Source organism: Colossoma macropomum, unplaced genomic scaffold, assembly GCF_904425465.1.
Source record: "Colossoma macropomum unplaced genomic scaffold, Colossoma_macropomum, whole genome shotgun sequence".
Taxonomy (NCBI): Eukaryota; Metazoa; Chordata; class Actinopteri; order Characiformes; family Serrasalmidae; genus Colossoma; species Colossoma macropomum.
In genome coordinates this window covers 45599523-45620016 of record NW_023494793.1, presented here as the reverse complement: position 1 = coordinate 45620016, position 20494 = coordinate 45599523, and the positions used below count along the sequence as shown (strand labels likewise).

Sequence of the window (20494 nt, the reverse complement as noted above, 5' to 3'; positions counted from 1 at the left end):
ACATTTAAAAAAAAAAAGCTTTAATGTAATATATGCACCCCACCCCTTACATAGCTCCCCCGTCTCTATATTTTGTGTATATTTAATATACTTCAGTTTGAGTATTATGTTTATATTTTTATTTTTACTTAGTTTACTTCTGTAGAGTGATTATCTGAGCCTCGCCACAAGCATTTCAATGCATGAATGTCCTGATATGTTGTGCAAATGACAAATAAACTTGAAACAGTAATTGTTCTTTTCCCTCCTTTTTTGTACTTAATATAATATATATAATATATTTTGTTTACTTGTACTGTTATTTGTTGTTTGTCATTTTTAATCATTTCTTGCATTTAGGCGTGTTTAAATGTGTAATGTTGCCGTAATTATTTAATAAAGACAAAAAATCGATCGTTCTCTTGTGCCCTTATTTTAGTTCCCTAGATAGTGATTCCCTACGAAGGGAACAAGCGCTCGGTTCGTGACGCGCTCTCGCAGCGTCATATTCTCGCGATAGTTGGTAGAGGTCGGTGTAGTAAAGCATGGAGCTGCTCGGGTTTCTGCTGTGGGTGACCGGCTTTCTGCGCTTAAACTCCTCAGCATCAGGTAAACACGCGTTTCACCATCCTCCTGCGGTGGTGTTCGCTCAGCGGGGCTGCAGGGTGGGCGCTGTAGCTGAGTTTAGAGCCGAGCTGAGAGCAGAGCTGTCAAACAGCAGCAGCACATGGCTCAGAGCCCAGAGCCCATCCTAGTTCACTGCTGCGGAATGAATGGCAGAGCTGCGAGTCTGCAGGCTGGACTGAGACTGAGAGCGTCTGTGAAGTTTGTGTCCATTTAGATTCATTTTCTCATTAAGAAAAGAGAACATGGACAGAAACATCACTCCTTACCTGCTCCCTCACCTTTCCCACCTTAACCAGGTTGGCCATAAAGTGTCAGGTGGACGTTAGGAGAGTATTCTGTGAAGTTTGTGTCCATTTGCATTAATTTTCTGACAAATTCAGAGTATATGGACAGACGCATCACTCCCTACCTGCTCCCTCACCTTTCCCACCGTAACCAGGTGATCCGCAGTGTTCCGGGACGATGTTAGGAAAGCATTCTGTGAAGTTTGTGTCTGTTTGTATTAGTTTTCTTAGAAATTGAGAGCATATGGACGGACACGCGAGTGCCTACCTGCTCCCTCACCTTTCTCACCTTTACCTGGTGCCCCACAAGAAAATTAAGAGCCTATGGACAGACGAATGCCTACCTTCTACCTCACTTTTCCCACCTTAACCAGGTGACCCACAATGTTCCGGGAGGATGTTAAGAACATTTTATTTGAAGTTTTGTCTATTTGCATTAAATTTGTCATAAATTAAGGGAATATGGACAGGTCACGTCATGCCCTACCTGCTCCTTTCCTTTCCCACCTCGACCAGGTGACCCACAGTGTTTCACGTGGATGTAAGGAGAGCATGAGCAAGGAGAGTTTGTGTCCATTTTATAGGTTTTCTTACAGTTTGAGAGCATATGGACAGACGCTTTACTCCCTGCCTGCTCCCTCACCTTTCTCACCTTAAACAGGTGACCCGTAAAGTTCCAGGTGGGTGTTAGGAAAGCATTCTATGAAGTTTGTGTCTATTTGTATTAGTTTTCTTAGAAATTGAGAGCATATGGACAGACACACGAGTGCCTACCTGCTCCCTCACCTTTCTCACCTTTACCTGGTGACCCGCGATGTTCCAGGTGGATGTTAGGAGAACATTTATTTGATGTTTTTGTGCATTTGCATTTATTTTGAGAGCATATGGACAGACACTTTACTCCCTACCTGCTCCTTCACCTTTCTCACCTTAAGCAGGAAACCCACAATGTTCCAGGTGGGTGTTAGGTGTATATTCTGTGAAGCTTGTGTCCATTTGCATTCTTCTTCTCACATGTAGCTGTTCTCTTCTTTCCCAGGTAGCTGTTAGGTGTGTTCATGTTTATGATCAAAGCAAATGCAAACATAAACAACCCAGTACTGAAGAGACAGGTACAACATAATAGAGGTATAACAGAGAATAATGAATTTGTGAAATATAAAAGCTCTGAGACGACGTACACTACTTTCAAAGGTTTGGGATCACTTGTCATTAATTGTTGCTGTAGTTTATGCAGTGTGGATTTAAAATGCTGTAAATTAGACACTGAACGGTACATTTTAGATGTTTTAAGCAATACTTCGTTTTTGGGGAAGTTAAATCATGGAGACCATAAATAAGATACTGTGAGGTAACATTATTTATGAGGCATCTTACTGTCTGTCTCTTTATAATTATGTTTCCCAGATTTTTATCACCACATTTGGTTTATTAAAATGTTGCTCTTGATGTTCTACAGTTTTTTTTTTTCAGAAATAATCATGAAAAGATGAAAATTCAGCTTTTTTTAAATATTCAAATTCGAATCGCTGTTGTCGGAGCAAAACCTCCTATCTCCAAAAAGGCAACTTTACAGGAAAAGGATAAACAGTCTTACCTTTTAATGGAAGTAAATGGAGAAATATTTTTTTCCAAGTGGTTTTGGAGCATTTCTGTTGGTCCATTCGTTGTGAAATTTTGACGCATCATAAAGGGCAACTGGCCTTTTTAAATTATGTCAAAAATGGAAAGCGACAAACATGAAGATATGAGGTTTTGTCTCGACAGCAACAAAATAATTCAAATAATATGGGCCCAACTGATAAAACACAAATGTGCCTAACATGAATTTACTCCTAATAGTGCAGCGTGAAAGAATACAGTAATTGCAAAAGTGCTGCCATGTGTGTATAATTTAAAAACAATGAGGGCAAAAAAGTAGTAACACTTTTTCTTTTTAAAAAGTTGTGAGTAGTTATGACACAAAAAAATGTCAATCAAAATGTAAAGAGTTTCATACAGTGTGCACCTGTCTATTGGCTGTAAACTAAACTGAGTCTGGGCTGTGTCTCTTACTGTGGCTCTACAGGACATGCAAACTGTCTTTGTTTGGTCTAATCGGTCTTATCTTTGTCCTGGCACTTTGCAGTTTGTACCTCATAGATAGTGTGGAGTACAGTATATTCCTGTGTGGTGTACAGTATATTCCTGTGTGGTGTACAGTATATTACTGTGCTGTATATAATATTACAATGTGGTGTTTAGTGTGGTGTACAGTATATTACAATGTAGTATAGAGATTATCACAGTGTACTATTAGTGTAGTACAGAGAATATTAGTGTAGTGTAATACAGTGTAGGGTAGAGTATATTACATTGTTGTTTGGGATGTTTGTATGTGTGCAGGTGTAGGACGGTGTAGTCTGGAGGAGTTTACCTGCACTGCAGAGGGGGTCCACCATTCTTCCTCCGGCAGCTGTGTGTCTCTCTCCGTGGTATGTGACGGCTGGCCGGACTGTCCGAATGGAGCCGACGAGCGACTGGAGGAGTGCGGAGGAGCAAAACCAGGAAAACCAAAGTCCTGTAGCAGCCCTGAGTTCAGCTGCTCTAATGGACAGTGCGTGCCACACTCATGGAGGTGTGACCACTCCAGAGACTGCGAGGACGGCAGTGACGAAGACAATTGCAGTAAGAAATTTTCATATTTATGTACATATATTTGGTTATTTGTATATAACCGTGTTCAGCAGCTGATGAGCTATCGTCTCTAATTTTACATCTAAAAGGTGGATAATAGTGACACTTAAATCGGTATCGGTGATGGGGATACCGATACCTGTGACTGACACCACAAAGCAGTTTCTAAAGCGTGCATTTGCACCAGTAGTTGGCTGTGTGGGACAACAAGCAGCAGTAAAAACGCGCGTGGCAGAATCTGTAACGGCACCCTTTGGTGTTAAGAACGCGCTAACGGAGCCGCTTACCTGGACGGCTGAGCGGCTTCTTTTAGTGATCACTCGTCTGCTGCTGTGTGGTCACTCATAGTCTGAGTTAATGTTACTGAGAAAGTGGAAGGAACCACAGGACAGTCGGCATAATGATAGCATTTAGACTTGATTTAGCCTTTAGCCTAGCAGCCTGCTAGAAACATGATTCTTATTACTAATTATATACAGTAAATAAACAAATACCTTTTCTTAAGCATATAATAAATATAATCCAACAAGTAAAAGCCATCTACCCAAACTGATTGTGTTTTATTTGTGATACAGAACATAGATTTTACCAAAATAAAAGATTTTATGATTGTAATTGTATAAATAATACATTGCTATATAAGTGTATTCTTAAATATGTTTAATAATAAGTGGACTCTAATTTATTATTATTATTGAAATATAATTTAAAATGCGTTTAAGTGCGTTTAAGCTGCAGTACAACTCAATAGGTAGTGTATCAGTGCTGAGAAAGGAGAATGAAATGCAGTGCTGAGAATGGGCAACCATCCAAATAGTACCTGCTCTGTTGAGTCAACAAAGTATGTAGAGAAGCGGTTGGACTACTGCCTGTAACTGTAGAACTACAGAGTACAAAGTTTGAGCACCGCTGATCAAATTACATGCTTTGTTGATTTTCCAAGTTACTAAGTTAACACATCCTCTGCAGAGAACACACTGAAATATGACACTTTAGTGCACAATTTCTAATTTTTTGCTGAATTTAACATATTGGGGGGGGGACAAAAATATACAGTATAACTTTTGCACAGGCCACATTTCTTGTTCATTTTTTTTCCCAGTACCTTTTGGCAAGAAAAAGAGAAAACACAGCTTTTTGACTTTAAAAGTGGATGTTGTAACAGCTGAATTTTCTGTCTTTCTTGCCAAAAAGTTGCCCCTTATTTAAAGTTTACATGAGCATATAGTAACCACAGCTTCAGTCACCAGGAGATACAGCGTCAGAGTATCAACAAGGCTAATAATCTAACCCAGGGGTCGGCAACATATGCGGCTCTTTTACTGCCCTGTTGTGGCTCCACAGCAGAATCAGATTTGTAGGTAAAAATAAAATAATCCTCCTTTACAGTAAAATAAAGCTCTGCTGATCGTTCAACACAGTTTAACAATAAATGGTCTTAAACTCTGGAGTTAATGTAGAACTGCTAATTCACCCTTTAACCCTGAAGATCAGCGCAGACTGCTGGTCACCATAGCAACACAGACAACAGTCTCGCCTAGCTAGTAGCTAACGAAACGGCAGAGAGAGAGATTTAAGATGAACATCAATAATTTCAGACGAATGGACTTATTTGCATTTATAATCACTCCAGCTGGTTTCCTGATACGTTTAATCTGCAACGAGAAACTGAAACACTAAAAAGTCACAAAGCTGAAGTCAGATTCTCATTCGCCAGCTTCTTATTCAAATCTTTCCGTTCCACATTAAATGGTGCAGCAGTTAAGTTCTGGTGCCTCAGACACCATTTAAGGTGCAACAGGAGAATTCAAACAAGAAGCTGGAGAACGAGAAGCGACTTCAGCCTCGTAAAAAGTTGAATGTTGAGAGACATTTTACAAGAAACTGTTCTACTTTAGCTGAAAAGTTTCCTGCTGGAGATGCGAGAAAAGCAGCTATAGCTGAGCTAAAGCTTAAAGCAGAGCAAAGTGAGTCTGTGGTTTTGTTTATATTAGATTTTTGGCCAACTTTAGCACATCAGCACACACTGAGACATTTACAGCCAAGAGGGTAAAATGGACATAAAGGTTGTGGTTCCCATGGTGGTGTAATTTTCATTAAAAGGACAAAATAGCTCTTCTTAATTTGGGTTGTGACCTCTGACCTACACTAAAGAACAACAAGCCCAAACCACTGCGACTGTGAGGCGTCTGCTGCCAGACTGAAACACCCAACGCAGCTACTGCTCTTTGTTCTGGGCCTTTTCAGTGTCAATTAACCACCGGGCTCAATCATACGTGACCTCCTGCGCTACACCAACTCCCAAGACTGGAACGTCAGTCTGAAAGATACAGACAGAGGAACAGAGAAAGGTGCAACGCCAGACAAGTAACAAGTTCAACTAACATTACAGAACATGTCATAACAGGACGTAACACAGCACATAAACAGTAATGGTGCATTAAATTATGTTCTCTGCAGAGGACAGAACATGTCATTTGACCAGGGCTCCCAAACTTTTGCACATGACTGTACATGGAAAGTGGACTTTGTAGTGTGAGCCCACAAGAGCAAGATTAATCTGCTTAGAAAGAAAACACGGATTTAGATTCCCCGGGGCTTTAAGCAGTGGAGTTATGGAAACACTGAAGCATGTCTGAAGCCCCTCCTCCTCCCGATGTAACAGCCTATAAATGTCCCATCTCTACCTTTTGTTTCTTGTGCCTCAGTACTTTTTAGAGATGCACCAATATCACTTTTTCCCTACCAATACTGATACCTGATCTTTAAGTACTGGCCGATACCGAGTACAGACACCAGTACTAACTCTGTCTAACCTAACTCACCTATAAGTCCTGATATTTATATAGTTACATTTTAAAATATTTTATTTTGGTAAAAACTGTGTTCTGCATTACAAATAAAACACACTTAGCTTGGCTACATGGTGGTGTTTACACATCAGCACACAGCAGCTTCTCTGGCTCAAAAACGGAGCTGAATGTTGTTTCACATCCAAATTTCTCAGGTCATTTGTCTCACACGAGCATCTTGTTCCCTCGCACTGTGTCTCTGAGCGTCAGTTTGGTAAGATCACCATCGTTCACGCTGTCAGTATCAGTGACTTTAACTGTTTTTTCTGGCTTGGTTGAAGCGACGGGCCGTGAGACGCCGCTGCTGAGTCATACAGCTGAGCGACGGAGGTGCACTGCAGGCAGGGCTAGTGGACGCACAGGCCCGGCTAGCGGGCTGCTATGCTAAAGGCTAAATCAAGGCTAAAGGCTATCATTACGCCGAGAGTCTGGGCGGTTCCTTCGGCTCTCTCAGTAACATTAACTCAGACTGTGAGTGACCACACAGCGGCAGACGAGTGACACTGAAAGAAGCAGCTCAGCCGTTCAGGTAAGCGGCTCCGTTAGCGGCTCTTCACACCAAAGGCTGCCGTTACAGATTCTGCCATGAGACACTGTATGACACACTTACCTATAAAATTTTGTCTGTACTTCAGCCGTTGTTTATTGACAGCAGTGTGACTTAAGCGCAATTCAAACGAGATTAGTTTTATATGAGAAGATGGGGCAACACCGGTTTGACTGGACGTCTCCAGGGTTTACGAGCAGTTCACACTGGTTAAGAAACCTCAGTGTAAATGACAGAGATGGGAGCGGCTACTCGATTTACAGCCCGGCTTCAGTGCAGAAATGAGTAGAAAACATGTCGAAATGTTTAATTTAGCCTTTATTCTGTTTTTATTGTAAACATCTGTCCAGCTGTCTTCAGTGAATACAGTGTGTCACAGCCAACAGCCAACATTACCGCATAAAAGCAAACGTTTTTCTGTAAATTTTCTGTTTTAATGTTCGAAGTTGTTCAGTTTTGGAGGACGTACTGGAAAAAATGGTCTCTTGTCAAGTAAAATAATCTTAAATATAGTCGATAAATCTAATATTTCTCCTGTTGAGATTGTTGTAAGCTTAATTTAAGATTATTTACCTTTAAAATGATCTCACTATGTTGGCAGATAATTGTGCTTGTTGTAAGAAATGAGCTTGAAACCAGCAAAATTATCTGCCGGTATAGTGAGATATGCTGTGTCTGATCCACTCATACCAGCACAACACACACTAACACACCACCACCACATCAGTGTTACTGCAGTGCTGAGAATGATCCACCACCCAAATAGTACCTGCTCTGTGAGGGTCCATGGGGGTCCTGACCACTGAAGAACAGGGTAAAAGGGGGCTAACAAAGTATCAGAGAAACAGATGGACTACAGTCTGTAACTGTAGAACTACAAAGTGCACCTATATAGTAAGTGGAGCTGATAAAATGGACAGTGAGTGTAGAAACAAGGAGGTGGTCAGAATGTTATGGCTGATCAGTGTATAAGTTTGATTTTCGCCACAAGAAAGCCTCACGAAAACGCTTCTGCAGAAAACTATAGCATTATTACTGACATACAGCTGGTTTTATGGCGCCAGGGTCTTTGAATCCACCTGAATGAAATGTTACATCAACATGATTTCTATGCGTAAAGTACTTAATTAACTTTATTGATGTTAATTTAATGTTTCATTTGCGTAGAAACAAAATACACCTTTAAATCACATTTTAGTGTACACAACAAAATCCGGTCTATTGGAGGTCACTGATCCGTGATCCACATGGTCTGAAACAAGTGATGATTTAGACATGCAGTTAGCGCCGTGCTAATTAGCTAATGCTAAAAACTGCCATTACTTGTTAGCTACATTAGCCTCGTAGCTCCAGCCTTCAGTGATTGACTCACTACATTTGGTGTGAGGAGGATAAACAGGATGAACACTCTGAACTATGGCTTTAACCCCACCCATCTCTGTCTCTCTCGCGCTCTCTCTCTTTCTCTCTGTCTGTCTGTCTGTCTGTCTGTCTCTTTCTCTCTCTCTCTCTCTCTCTCTCTCTCTCTCTCTCTCTCTCTCTCTCTCTGTCTGTCTGTCTGTCTGTCTGTCTGTCTCTCTCTCTCGCTCTCTCTCTCTCTCTCTCTCTCTGTCTGTCTGTCTGTCTCTTTCTCTCTCTCTCTCTCTCTCTCGCGCTCTTTCTCTCTGTCTGTCTGTCTCTCTCCTCTCTCTGTCTGTCTCTCTGTCTCTTTCTCTCTCTCTCTCTCTCTCGTGTCTGTCTCTCTCTCTCTTGCACTTTCTCTCTGTCTGTCTGTCTCTCTCCTCTGTCTGTCTGTCTCTCTCTTCTCTCTCTATCTCTCTCTCTGTCTGTCTGTCTCTGTCTATCTGTCTCTCTCTCTCTCTCTCTCTCTCTCGTGTGTCTCTCTCTCTCTTGCGCTCTTTCTCTCTGTCTGTCTGTCTCTCTCCTCTCTCTGTCTGTCTCTCTGTCACTTTCTCTCTCTCTCTCTCTCTCTCTCGTGTCTGTCTCTCTCTCTCTTGCGCTTTCTCTCTGTCTGTCTGTTTCTCTCCTCTGTCTGTCTGTCTCTCTCTTCTCTTTCTCTATCTCTCTCTCTGTCTGTCTGTCTATCTGTCTGTCTCTGTCTATCTGTCTCTCTCGCTCTTTCTCGCGCTCTCTCGCTCTCTCTCGCGCTCTCACGCTCTCTCTCTCGCTCTCTCTCACGCTCTCTCTCACGCTCTCTCACTCTCACTCTCTCTCTCTCTCTCTCTCTCACTCTCACTCTCTCTCTCTCTCGCTCTCGCTCTCTCGCTCTCCCTCTCTCTCTCTCTGTAGGTCAGAATGAGTGTGAGGTGAATAATGGCGGCTGCTCTCACGTCTGTTTGGATCTGCCGCTGGGCTTCGTGTGCGATTGCCCCCCCGGCATGCGGCTGGTGCAGGACACTCACTGTGAAGGTGGGAGGAGCTTGATTAACAGATTTACTCTGACAGTCAAGAACAAGTTCAGTCAAGCTCAGTGCTGTAATGCTACATCAACCACAACCACCTACATCCATAAGACCAGACAGACACAGTACAGTGTCAGGGTTCCTGTGAGTCCTTAAAGGGAAATTCCACCAATTTATTTAAATTTCTGCATGATTCAGTTGTTGCACTACACAACATGCGAAATTAGCCAGTGAATGTATCTTAAATGTGGTCAGTATCTCATATTTCTCATTATTGTTCCATTGACACTTCATTTACTTGTTTTGAATAATATAGCAGATCATTTTGCTTATTTTAAGAAATAAACAATGTTTAAAGCAAGTAAAATGACTTAAAACAAGAAAAAAAAAGATCCATAATCTTAGAATATTCTTACAGCAATCTACTAATGAGAAATATTATATATATTGACTAGATGTAAGACTTTTCACTTATTAAAGTATTATTTTTGCAGTGTGAGATGTAAACAGAGAGATTCAGAGTGGTGTGAAATGGTTCAGATGTCTTTACAGTGGTGGTGATAGGAACCAGGGGTCGCCATGACTACAACACCAATATAGACATTTTATTTACTATCCAGAACCACCAGTGAAGGTTATTAAATATCTAAAAATGATCATTTTTTTTACTGAGATAAAAAAGTTCTGATATCAAAGTTAAACACTGAAAACTAAAAAATAAATAAACAAATAAAGAGGGAAACTGAGAAGACTGTGTGAGTCTCAGCTGATTTAACAGAACGTAGTCTCATTCGTATTTTAAATGTCATTTTTATTCTCGAGAAGGTTTAGTTGAACTGCGCTTTATTGACTGATATGATGGTGTCAGAGTTCACGATTCTCAAACTTAAATAAACAGCAGAAACTCACCATCTTAGTAATGTAAATAATGTAGCACCGGGTGCAGAGAAACCCAGAACTCTTTGGTTTTGTTTTCTATTTGTAATGTCTTACTTTGATTTTTCATTGTTTTTGTGTGTTAGTAGACGTTAATGTGGTGCTAAAGTTGAGGTTTGTGTTTTATTTCATTGTTTTTAATAGTGAAACAGCAGTTCCCATTATTAGGTTCCTCAGGGGCAGAACTGTCTAAGCTTTTGTCTTGTTGAACGAATAAGTGAGTGAGTGGGCGAATGAATGAGTGAGCGAGCAGGTGAATGAGTGAGCGAGTGAATAAGTAAGTGAGCGAATAAGTCAATGAGCGAGTGAGTGAATAAGTGAACGAGTGAGTGATTAGTTTGCACTGTTGATTGGTGAAAATAGTTTGATTTGCCCTTAAACAGGTATTAAAAGCATTGAGTTTGAGTTTAAAGCGTAAACCCATCAGACTGAGCTGTAAAAGAGTGTGGCTTAAATTTCAGTGCTACAAATGTGACATCAGGAGAAAAACAAAAACAAAATCAAAGTAAACAGCGAAGAGTCAACATGCAGATTAAAGTTCAGTCAAAGTACTGAGTGCATAAAAGCACTGGACCTAAACTCTCAGCGTTCTGGAGTCTCTGACTTTTTACTGAAACTGAATTAAATGCTGTTGTGAAAAGCAGACACTCCTCAGACGCCACTCAAAACAGAAAGAGAGCGAAGAAATGAGCAAACAGGAGAGATGAACTGGGAACATGATCTTCATGAGCTTCATCCTCCTCAAGATCTGCACTGGCTGTGTCCAAAACCGCAAACCACACTACGTAGTGAGTCTGAATAGAACAGCAGCATTAGCAGCACAATCATTAGTGCAGTTCAGTACAAAGGACTTGAATCACTGTTGACATATTAACAGTTTTTGTTATTTTATATCAAAAATAACTAATTTTAAGTTGGGTTTAAGTTTTACAAACCACCCACCAAAAGGCCTTTTAGATGTTTTATTCAGTATTTTAACAATTCACTGAATAAAATGATAAATAAGATACTGTAATCATCTGTTTACATTTGTTCTGCCTGAGATTTTACCTCCACTTTTAAAATATGATGATTCCTGGATGTTTGGTTTATTACAACTTCATTCCTGGGCCCAGTCCCATTTCACCCCTCGCCTGTAACACTCAGCCCTTAGCCCTCCGTTTTGCGTGTTCACGTCTAGGGGTAGGGTGTCCTGATTCTTGTTGAGATAAAAGGGGTAGGGTGAAGTGTTGGGGCTACACGACCCTCCAAACGGAGGTTTTTCAGACACTCCAAACAGAGTGATATGAGAAAAAAAGAAAAACCAGCAAGATGAGTAAGAGACCAAAGAAACACACAAATTTGAGAATTTTCTCTGTTAAAAAATTACGAAAACCACTGTTTTATCTTAGTTTAATGTTGTTTCGGTGTATTATGGTCGTTTTCTTCATAACAAGCATAAAAAATCGCTAGTACTATGCTGACGTCTTGGTAGCTAACTTTCCCGTTCCACCTTAAATAGCCCAGCAGTTCTGACGCCTGAAGCACCAGAATGTAACTGCTGCTCCATTTAAGGTGGAACGGGAAAATTCGAAAGAGAAGCTGGTGGAAAAAAAACTGACTTCAGCTTCATATCACTGAAGAATTAGAGGTGGGTGATAATAAATAATTGCCCCCCTCTTTGAAGGCATATGATGCCCTAAATGTACCCGAAGCCCAGCAGTGAGGAGCTGAACTTTACCCTCATCATCATCATCACTTTCCCATGCTCAAGGACGCTTTACAATCAATACATAATCAACAATACATAACACAGAACATGCATGATGCATGACACAATCCTATCTGGTTCTATTAATATTAGCCCATTTGACAAAGCACTACAATCCCCAGCATGCACTGCAATGTAAAGTGTGCTCTTACTCTCCTCGCCCAACAACAAACAATGAGACAGTTGCTGCACCGCAGTTGCAGACCAACATGTGCTGCAGTTCAACGAATATAAACACTGAGCAGCTCAGAAATGGATCCCAAGAATGAACCCTCTGGGGTTCCTGAGCTCACATCAGATCTTCTGTCTCTATATCTGTGTCTGTGTCTTTGTGATGATCCAGCTCAGAAATCCAGTTCAAACACTTCCTGAATCTGTAGAGTCGCCCTTTCCATTCCATCTTATCACGAGATCATACGAGACTCACATCCGGAGTTATGAGCCTATGAAGAGGGGCTGAGATACACGTCATCTGCCTCTCACCTTGGGGAACTGGTGGATTGGTGTGTCCGTCTACATTCTGTGTGAAACTGACTAATGGACACTCAGGAAATCACTAAGGACTGACCATCACGCCGGAAACCCTTCATTCTTCATTCAGTCCACATCGGAGACTCATGTGAAATGGCGTGCAGAGAGTTTACAGCTGCTGAAGCTGCTGCAGCGGTTTTGGAAAGTAGAGATGAAGATAACGGAGCATTTAGATATGAAACATATGAGGATCATGTTATATGAAGAACCTTTAAAGGAGAGAATTTGAACAGATCGAGAGAGAATGACCTCAGAGCTCAGAGGGTTAATGAACTTGCAGTAAAGAAAGGATGCCAGGTGTCTAGTTTAAGCAAATAGGTAGGTTTAAAGGACTGAGCTGCTGGGGACGTTTACATTTTGAATATTGCACAAAGTAAAAACAACAGAGGAAGAAAAGATAATCAAGAATAAAAACAAAATATAACAAACAATAAATAGCAGAAAATGAATATGTTAGGATGTGTTATTTACACTTGGAAAATCAACAAAACATGGAAAAACAAAAACAGACCACTTGGCATCAGGAACAGCTATTTTGTGGGCATTATATCATGGATTTAATGATCATTATTAATAAAAAAAAATCACAAAGTAAAAAACAGTATCACAATAGGCTGTGAGCACCTCACTGTGAATTATGGGTAACTCCGTGAGCAATGTGTGCTGAAGGCTGCATCCCAAGCCTTTCTGGAACTTTATGGAATGTCTACATTATCCCCCTTGCGGTCTAGATGAATGCAGGATTAGAGTATTAGAGGATTAGACTGGAGATTTAGATTAGGCCTTTGTGTGTACAACAAACACGGGCGCACCTGCAAACCAACAGAAACACCACTAGGTGGCACTCTTCAACTAGAAAACAACAGCAATGGCAGCACAGTATGTCAGCAAAAAGGGTTCTGTACAGAACCAGAGAAGGAAACGGTAGCAGAACCCTTTTTTGGTCTTATATACATTTTTTAAAAGGTCAAGCTATGTAGAACAGGTTTGTACAGAACCATCTATTCACTCACATGTGTTCTTTATGTGGTCTTGGTTCTGTAATTGAGGTGTGTGTTAATGAGAAGAACCTTAACTTAAAGGTTTCATAAAAACCTTTCTAATTTGTGTTCACTCTTTAAAAAGATGGTTCTTCAAGGGTTCTTTAGTAAAGACAGTGGTTCAGTATAGAATCTTAAACACACATAGAACAAAGAATCTGCATGCTTAAATGGTTCTCTGCATGGTGAAGTGGTTCTTCAGATTGGTGGAGAATGTGTCATATATGGTAGTACCAAAAAGCGTTCTGCTATTGTTGCAGTGTCAAGCTTGTGTACAATAAGAAGAACCCTTTAGTGCTACATGGGACTACTCTCAAAAAGGTTCTGTGTAGAACCATGTACAGCACATTCTCCATCAACCTGAAGGACCATTTTGCCGTGCAGAGAACCATTTAAGCATGCAAATGTGTTCTTTGAGTGTTCATAGTTCTGTATGGAACCATTAACTTCACTAAAAAACCCTTGAAGAACCATCCTTATTTATTAGCATTTGTTTTTTTGTTAATAAATAATGTAGAACTTTATTTTTATTTAATTTTGAATTAATTAATTTATGTGATTGTTGCTCAGAGGTGGATCCTTGTCTGGACAGAGATGTGTGTGATCAGCTGTGTGTCCAGTCTAGCGGCTCTCTTACATGTGAGTGTGAGGAGGGGTACCTGAAGACTTCAGAGAGTGGGCGGTGCCTGGCCACAGGTGAGTCCTGTTAGTTATTTATTTATTTATTTATTTATATATTTATTTATTCATTGCCTAAAAGAGTAAACTTCTCTAAAGCAAAATAAATAAAACTTTTGCAGCTTGTTTAGACAAAGTTTTACATATTTTGCATTAATAGGTTTTACAGGTGCAGTGTGTGAGATTTCTAGGGATTTATTAGTAAAAATGGAATATAGTAAACAAAACCAACAGAATCATTAATGTATAATCACCTGTAAATATGAATCGTTGTGTTTTCGTTATCTTAGAATGAGCCCTTCATAGCTACATAGCGAGCAGCCCCTCTTCAACAGAGGCCGCCATGTTGCGCCACCATGTTTCTACTGTAGCCCAGAGCAGACAAACCAAACTCTGGCTCTAGAGGGCGCCTTTCATGTTTTTACGCTGAAGCAGCAGCTTGAATTTCGTGGCGCTGTAGCTCCGCCTGGAAGATGTAGAAAGAAGAAGGATCAGTGGTTGCTTCTGGTGCTGCTGACCATTCTGTGTTCAGACGTTTGGGCACCCAAATTTTGACGAACAGAAAATTGGGACAGGCAGCAGCAGAAAACATGGTTCAGTTGGTTGCAATTTGCAACCTCACCACTAGATGCCACTAGATCTTACACACTGCCTTTAATTTTAAATATCGGGTCATAGATGTGTTCAGGGACACACAATTAATTATTATATGTTGTTGTTATGTTTTTTATTATATATTTTCTGTTTTTGTGTGAACACAGTTCTGATTCTGATGCACTTTTCTCTCGTTTGCTGTGCTGAAATGTGTGCAGGTGATGCTGCAGGTCTGGTTTTCTCCAGCAGTGCAGGGATTGGCTGGATGAGCAGCTCAGGTTCAGATCAGAGGAAAATCTCAGACAGTACAGGAGCTGCTGGGCCTTTAGCAGCATCCTTAGCAAACAGCACCCTCTACTGGAGCAACCCTGAGCACACAGGAGTGTACAGGTACTGCAGGAACTCCTCACCTGCACTCACATCTGACAATCAGACATGATACCTGATGATGATGATGATAATTATGGTAATAATAATAATAATAATAATCATAATAATGTGTTATTATCCCAAGGCACTTTGCTTAGCATCAACAATAGAGAACAGAGCCCATGAAGCAATAAAATAATATTGCTTCATAAAAATATATATATTTATAAATAAATAAATATATATATTTATGAATAAAAATAAAAATCAAAGGCAAATAAAGAAGAAAAAATACACAAACCATAATAAAATGAACAAGGTTGACACAATATACACTCTTAAACTCAAAGAAACATTTGCATGATCAAATAGGGAAATTGTTCTTCAAATTGAGGGAGAATGTGTTCTTGATGGTTCCGTATAGCACCAAAAAGGGTTCTGCTTTTGTTTCAAGCATGACATTGTAACAATAGCAGGGTACTGTGTGGGACCCTCTTCTAAAAAGGGAACCATTTTCAAAAAGGTTCTGTATTATTATTCTCCATCAGTCTTTTATAGAACCAACGACTTTACTAAAGAACCCTTAAAGAGCCATAGTTTTTAGGAGTGTACAACAATCTACCATGTTCATAGTGTATCATATTCATATTGTAATGTATACAGTGCAATACAAGAAATACAGCGTGAGTAGTTTGTATTGTATAAACAAGTAAGTACAGTAGTGGAATTCTGGGAATGAGTGAATTCAAAACCTATTAAACATACTCAGATGTAACAATGTAGAGGTAAGAATCCTGGAGGGACTAAAGCTCTTTGAGAACGTTGTGATTCCCCTGTGTGTGGGTGTTTCAGGCTGTCTCTGGCTGATGGAGATCAGACGCCTGCCGTGCTGTTTGAAGGCACCAGAGGAATTGTGGGATTGGCTGTGGACTGGGTGCATGAGCTTCTGTACTGGACCAGCAATCACACTCGAGCTTTACACGTCTCCTCTCTGAACGGATCAGAACAGCACAGAGCGCTCATCACCGGACTGACCCGACCCGCCGCCGTCGCTGTCCAGCCTCTGCTGCGGTACGTCACGCTGATAATGACAACTGAGGCCCAGTCCCATTTCACCCCTCACCCTACCACTCAGCCCTTAGCCCTCTGTTTGTGTGTTCCAGTCTAGGGGTAGGGTGTCCCAATTCTTGTTGAGATAGAGGGGGAGGGTGAAGTGTTGGGGCTACATGACCCTCCAAACGGAGGTTTTTCAGAGACTCCAAACAGAGAGTTTTGAGGAAAAAAGAAAATGGAGCACAAGAGACCAAAGAAACCCACAAATGTGAGAATTTAAAAAAATTACGATAACCATCGTATTATTTCAGTTTAATGTTGTTTCAGTGTATTGCGGTCGTAACTGCTGCACCATTTAAGGTGGAACAGGAAAATTCGAACAAGAATCTGGTGAATATCTGACTTCAGCTTCATATCACTGAAGAATTAGGGGTGGGTGATAATAAATAATTGCCCCCCTCTTTGAAGATCATATGATGCCCTAAATGTAACTAAAGCCCAGCAGTGAGGAGCTGAACTTTACCCTCCTCTGCTGTCACTGTAGACTGGCAGGGTCGCCTACAGAGCAGCGCTAGTAGCTGTTAATGAAGCCATGTGTTATTTTTTTTTATTATTATTAATTTATTTTTTTATTTTAATTTGAGGGTCCCATTTCGTAGGGCAAGATTTCAACTACTACCCCCTGTAAGTCAGTTCCAAGGGGTTAAGGTGACACTCGAAAACAAGGGGTAGGGGTAAAAAGAAGAAATGGGACTAGGCCTACTTTACACTGTAAAGTTGATCAGTTCCTACTATTTCCTTCTCACCCCAATTCTTACCCTTAATTGATCAGCCAAAATGTGTAATTTGATGGTTAATTGATTAAGTCAGATTCTTTAACTTACATTTACATTTGTGGCATTTATGTAGATCAGGAGTCACAACCCAAATGTTAAGAAGAGCCATTTTGTCCTCTCAACAAAAATCAAACCACCTTGGGAGCCACAACATTTAATGTCCATTTTATTGAAGTAACATTTCACCATCTTGGCTGTAAACATGTCTCAGCATGTGCTGATGTGCTAGTATGCGCTAAAAAAAATAAGATAAACAAAAACACAGACTTACTTTGCTCTGCTTTAAGCTTTAGCTCAGCTATAGCTGCTTTTCTTGCATCTCCAGCAGGAAACTTTTCCTCAAAAGTAGAACAGTTTCTTATAAAATGTTTCTCAACATTTAAGTTTTTGCAAGGCTGAAGTCGCTTCTCATTCGCCAGCTTCTTGTTCGAACGTTCCTGTTCTGCCTTAAATGGTGCCTGAGTGTACCTGCTGCAACATTTAAGGTGGAACGGGAGAATTTGAATGAGAAGCTGGCGAATGAGAAGCTGAGTTGCAGATTAAATGTATCAGGAAACCAGCTGGAGTGATTATAAATACAAATAAGTCCATTCGTCTCTAAATTGTCAACGTTTTAAATATTTCTCTTCTTTCTCTTTCGTTAGCTACAGGCTAGGCGAGATTGTTGTCTGTGTTGCTGTGTGACCAGCAGTCTGCGCTGATCTTCAGGATTCAAGGGTGAATTAGCAGTGTTTAAGACCATTTATCGGCTGAACCTTGTGTTAGAAGCCCCAGCAAAGCTTTATGTAACGGTTACGGAGGATTATTATTATTTTTACCTACAAATCTATTAGAGGGTAGTAAAAGACGTTGCCGACCCCTAATTTGGTTTAATCACGTTACAGAGGCAGGTTAGGTGTCTTGTCCAAGGACTTGGTATAGTGTGTGTGTGTGTGTGTGTATGTATGTATGTGTGTGTGTATATATATATATATATATATATATATATATATATATATATATATATATATATATATATACACATACATACATACACACACACATATATATATATATATATATATATATATACGTACATATATATGTGTGTGTGTGTGTGTGTGTGTATATATATATATATATTATATATATATATATATATTATATATATTTATATATATATATATATATATATATATATATATATATAGATACATGTGTTGTTTTTATTAATTGTATTAGTTATATCAGACACACAAGCCATATAGAAGTGCAGGTATATTTTTTTTTTTTTTCACATTTAAGACCAAGTTTAGCGTTTTTCACTTTCATTAAAAATTGAGTGAAATTTAAACGAGAAAAGATGAGTGTTTCAAAGTTTGACACCTCTTGAACGCAGTGTTAGATTACTTCAGTTCACAGAAACAGTTTCTGCGAGATTTCACAGCTTCTTCAGCAGCACCACATGTACAATAACAGCTTCAGGACACGAAAACAGACACGAGTGATCTCATCATTCTGCACACAGCATTATGGCCAAAAGTATGTGGACACCTGACTATCGCACCTATTTCAGCTTGTTGGATGTCCAATGCCAAAACCATGGGCATTAATACGAAGTTGCCCCCCCTCTGCTATAACAGCCTCCACTCTTTTGGGAAGCTTTCTAAAAGATTTTAGAATTTTTGATTTTTGAGATTTTTGCCCATTCAGTCTAAAGAGCATTTGTGAGGTCAGACACTGATGTTGGACGAGAGGGTCTGGCTCACAATCTCCGAGTTCCTCCACACCAAACTGGTCAAACCATGACTTTATGGAGCTGCTTTGTGCTCAGGGGTTCAGTCATGGAACAGGAAAGGCTCTTCCCCAAACTGCTGACACAAAGCTGGAAGCAGATAACTGTGTAAAATGTCTTTGTGCTGCAGCATCAACATCACCCTTCACTGGAACTGAGGGGCCCAAACCCTGAATAACAGCCCAGCTCATCATCCCTCCTCCACCAAACTTTACTGTTGGCAATGGTAGGTAACGTTCTCCTGGCATCCACCAAACCCAGATTCATCATCAGACTAACAGATAGAGAAGCTAATTCATCACTCCAGAGAGCACGTTTCCACTGCTCCAGAGTCCAGTGACGGCGCTTTACACCCCTCCAGCCGACACTTGGCATTGCGCATAGTGATCTTAGGCTTGTGTGCAGCTGCTCAGCCATGGAGACCCATTTCATGAAGGTCCTGATGCCCAGTTCTTGTGCTTTCAGAGGCAGTGTGGAACTATGTGGTGAGCAAAGTTACAGATAATAGGTCATTTTTATGTGCTACCGCTGTTGTTATGGAGCTGTTGTTACTCCTAGATGCTTCCATTTCACAATAACAGCACTTAACCAAGGCAGATCCAGCAGTATATGTGTGTGTATGTATATATGTGTGTGTGTGTGTGTGTGTGGAATATATATGTACGTAATATAAGTAGGATCACTGCTCAGAGCTCATAACACAGTGACTTCACCAACACACAGGAAAAACAAAGGAGAACATGTAGATCAGGGGTATGTCATTAAAATTCAATAAGGTCCAGTTAGAGAATTTCCTCAAGCACAGGTCCGGAACATCATGTCTAAGCTGCATCATGACTCAGTGCCATATACTGTTTACTGAAGTAGCCTAGTAGGTATATCAACGCCTTATACTGTCAACAACTGAATATCAAATCAAATAAAGTACAGTTCAGTCATATTTCAACAACATTTATTGTCAGTTTTCTCTTTTTAGAGTGCGCCGTGTGAAATAACTTCCCTCTGACTCAATTTCTTCTCCGACACCTCGTCCCTCCCCTGTGTGTGCGTCAATCACTCGAGTCCCAGTGCTCATCGTAATGCACAGATCTGATTGGCTGAGTAGCATCACGTGTGATATTTACAACGCATACGATTGGTCTGTGAGTTTCCCGGGCCGCTAAAGCTACCGTAAAGGCTAGAAAAGTTACGCCGAATAAAACAGGACCACCCCGTCGAAATTAAATAATTCTCCATAGTTTATCGGTTATAGGTCCAGGTCCGCATAGGACAGCGTCTGGGTCCGGACTCGGACCACGGTCCGCCTATTAGTGACCACTGATATAGAGCCTTATTTAGTCTTTGGAAGATTTATGTGTGTGTGTGTGTATAGAAGAGGAGTGGGTGGGACCAGAGTGGAGCTAGAAAAGAGCAACAAAAGCACATTGCCTAACCATGTGCACTACCGCACAGACCCAGGAGGGGGTAGTATGAGACATCTTGATAGAATGGACCCAGATATATATGGAATGATTGATGTGTATGGTTTGAACATAATGTTTGAGATTTATTCATTGAATGTTTATA

The 20494-nt window shown here is 40.4% G+C and overlaps 1 protein-coding gene across 1 annotated transcript in view; it reads left to right on the top strand.

The window, feature by feature from the left end:
• The first annotated feature begins 507 nt into the window (after window positions 1–507).
• The window catches only part of LOC118814007 (low-density lipoprotein receptor-related protein 8-like), a 43189-nt gene continuing 23202 nt past the window's right edge, over window positions 508–20494 (top strand). The window contains exons 1-6 of the mRNA XM_036579679.1: window positions 508–588; window positions 3276–3557; window positions 9255–9374; window positions 14195–14320; window positions 15115–15286; window positions 16118–16336. Of these exons, the coding sequence (XP_036435572.1) occupies window positions 525–588; window positions 3276–3557; window positions 9255–9374; window positions 14195–14320; window positions 15115–15286; window positions 16118–16336 (983 nt within the window). The 5' untranslated portion in view covers window positions 508–524. The remainder of the gene's footprint in view (window positions 589–3275; window positions 3558–9254; window positions 9375–14194; window positions 14321–15114; window positions 15287–16117; window positions 16337–20494) is intronic.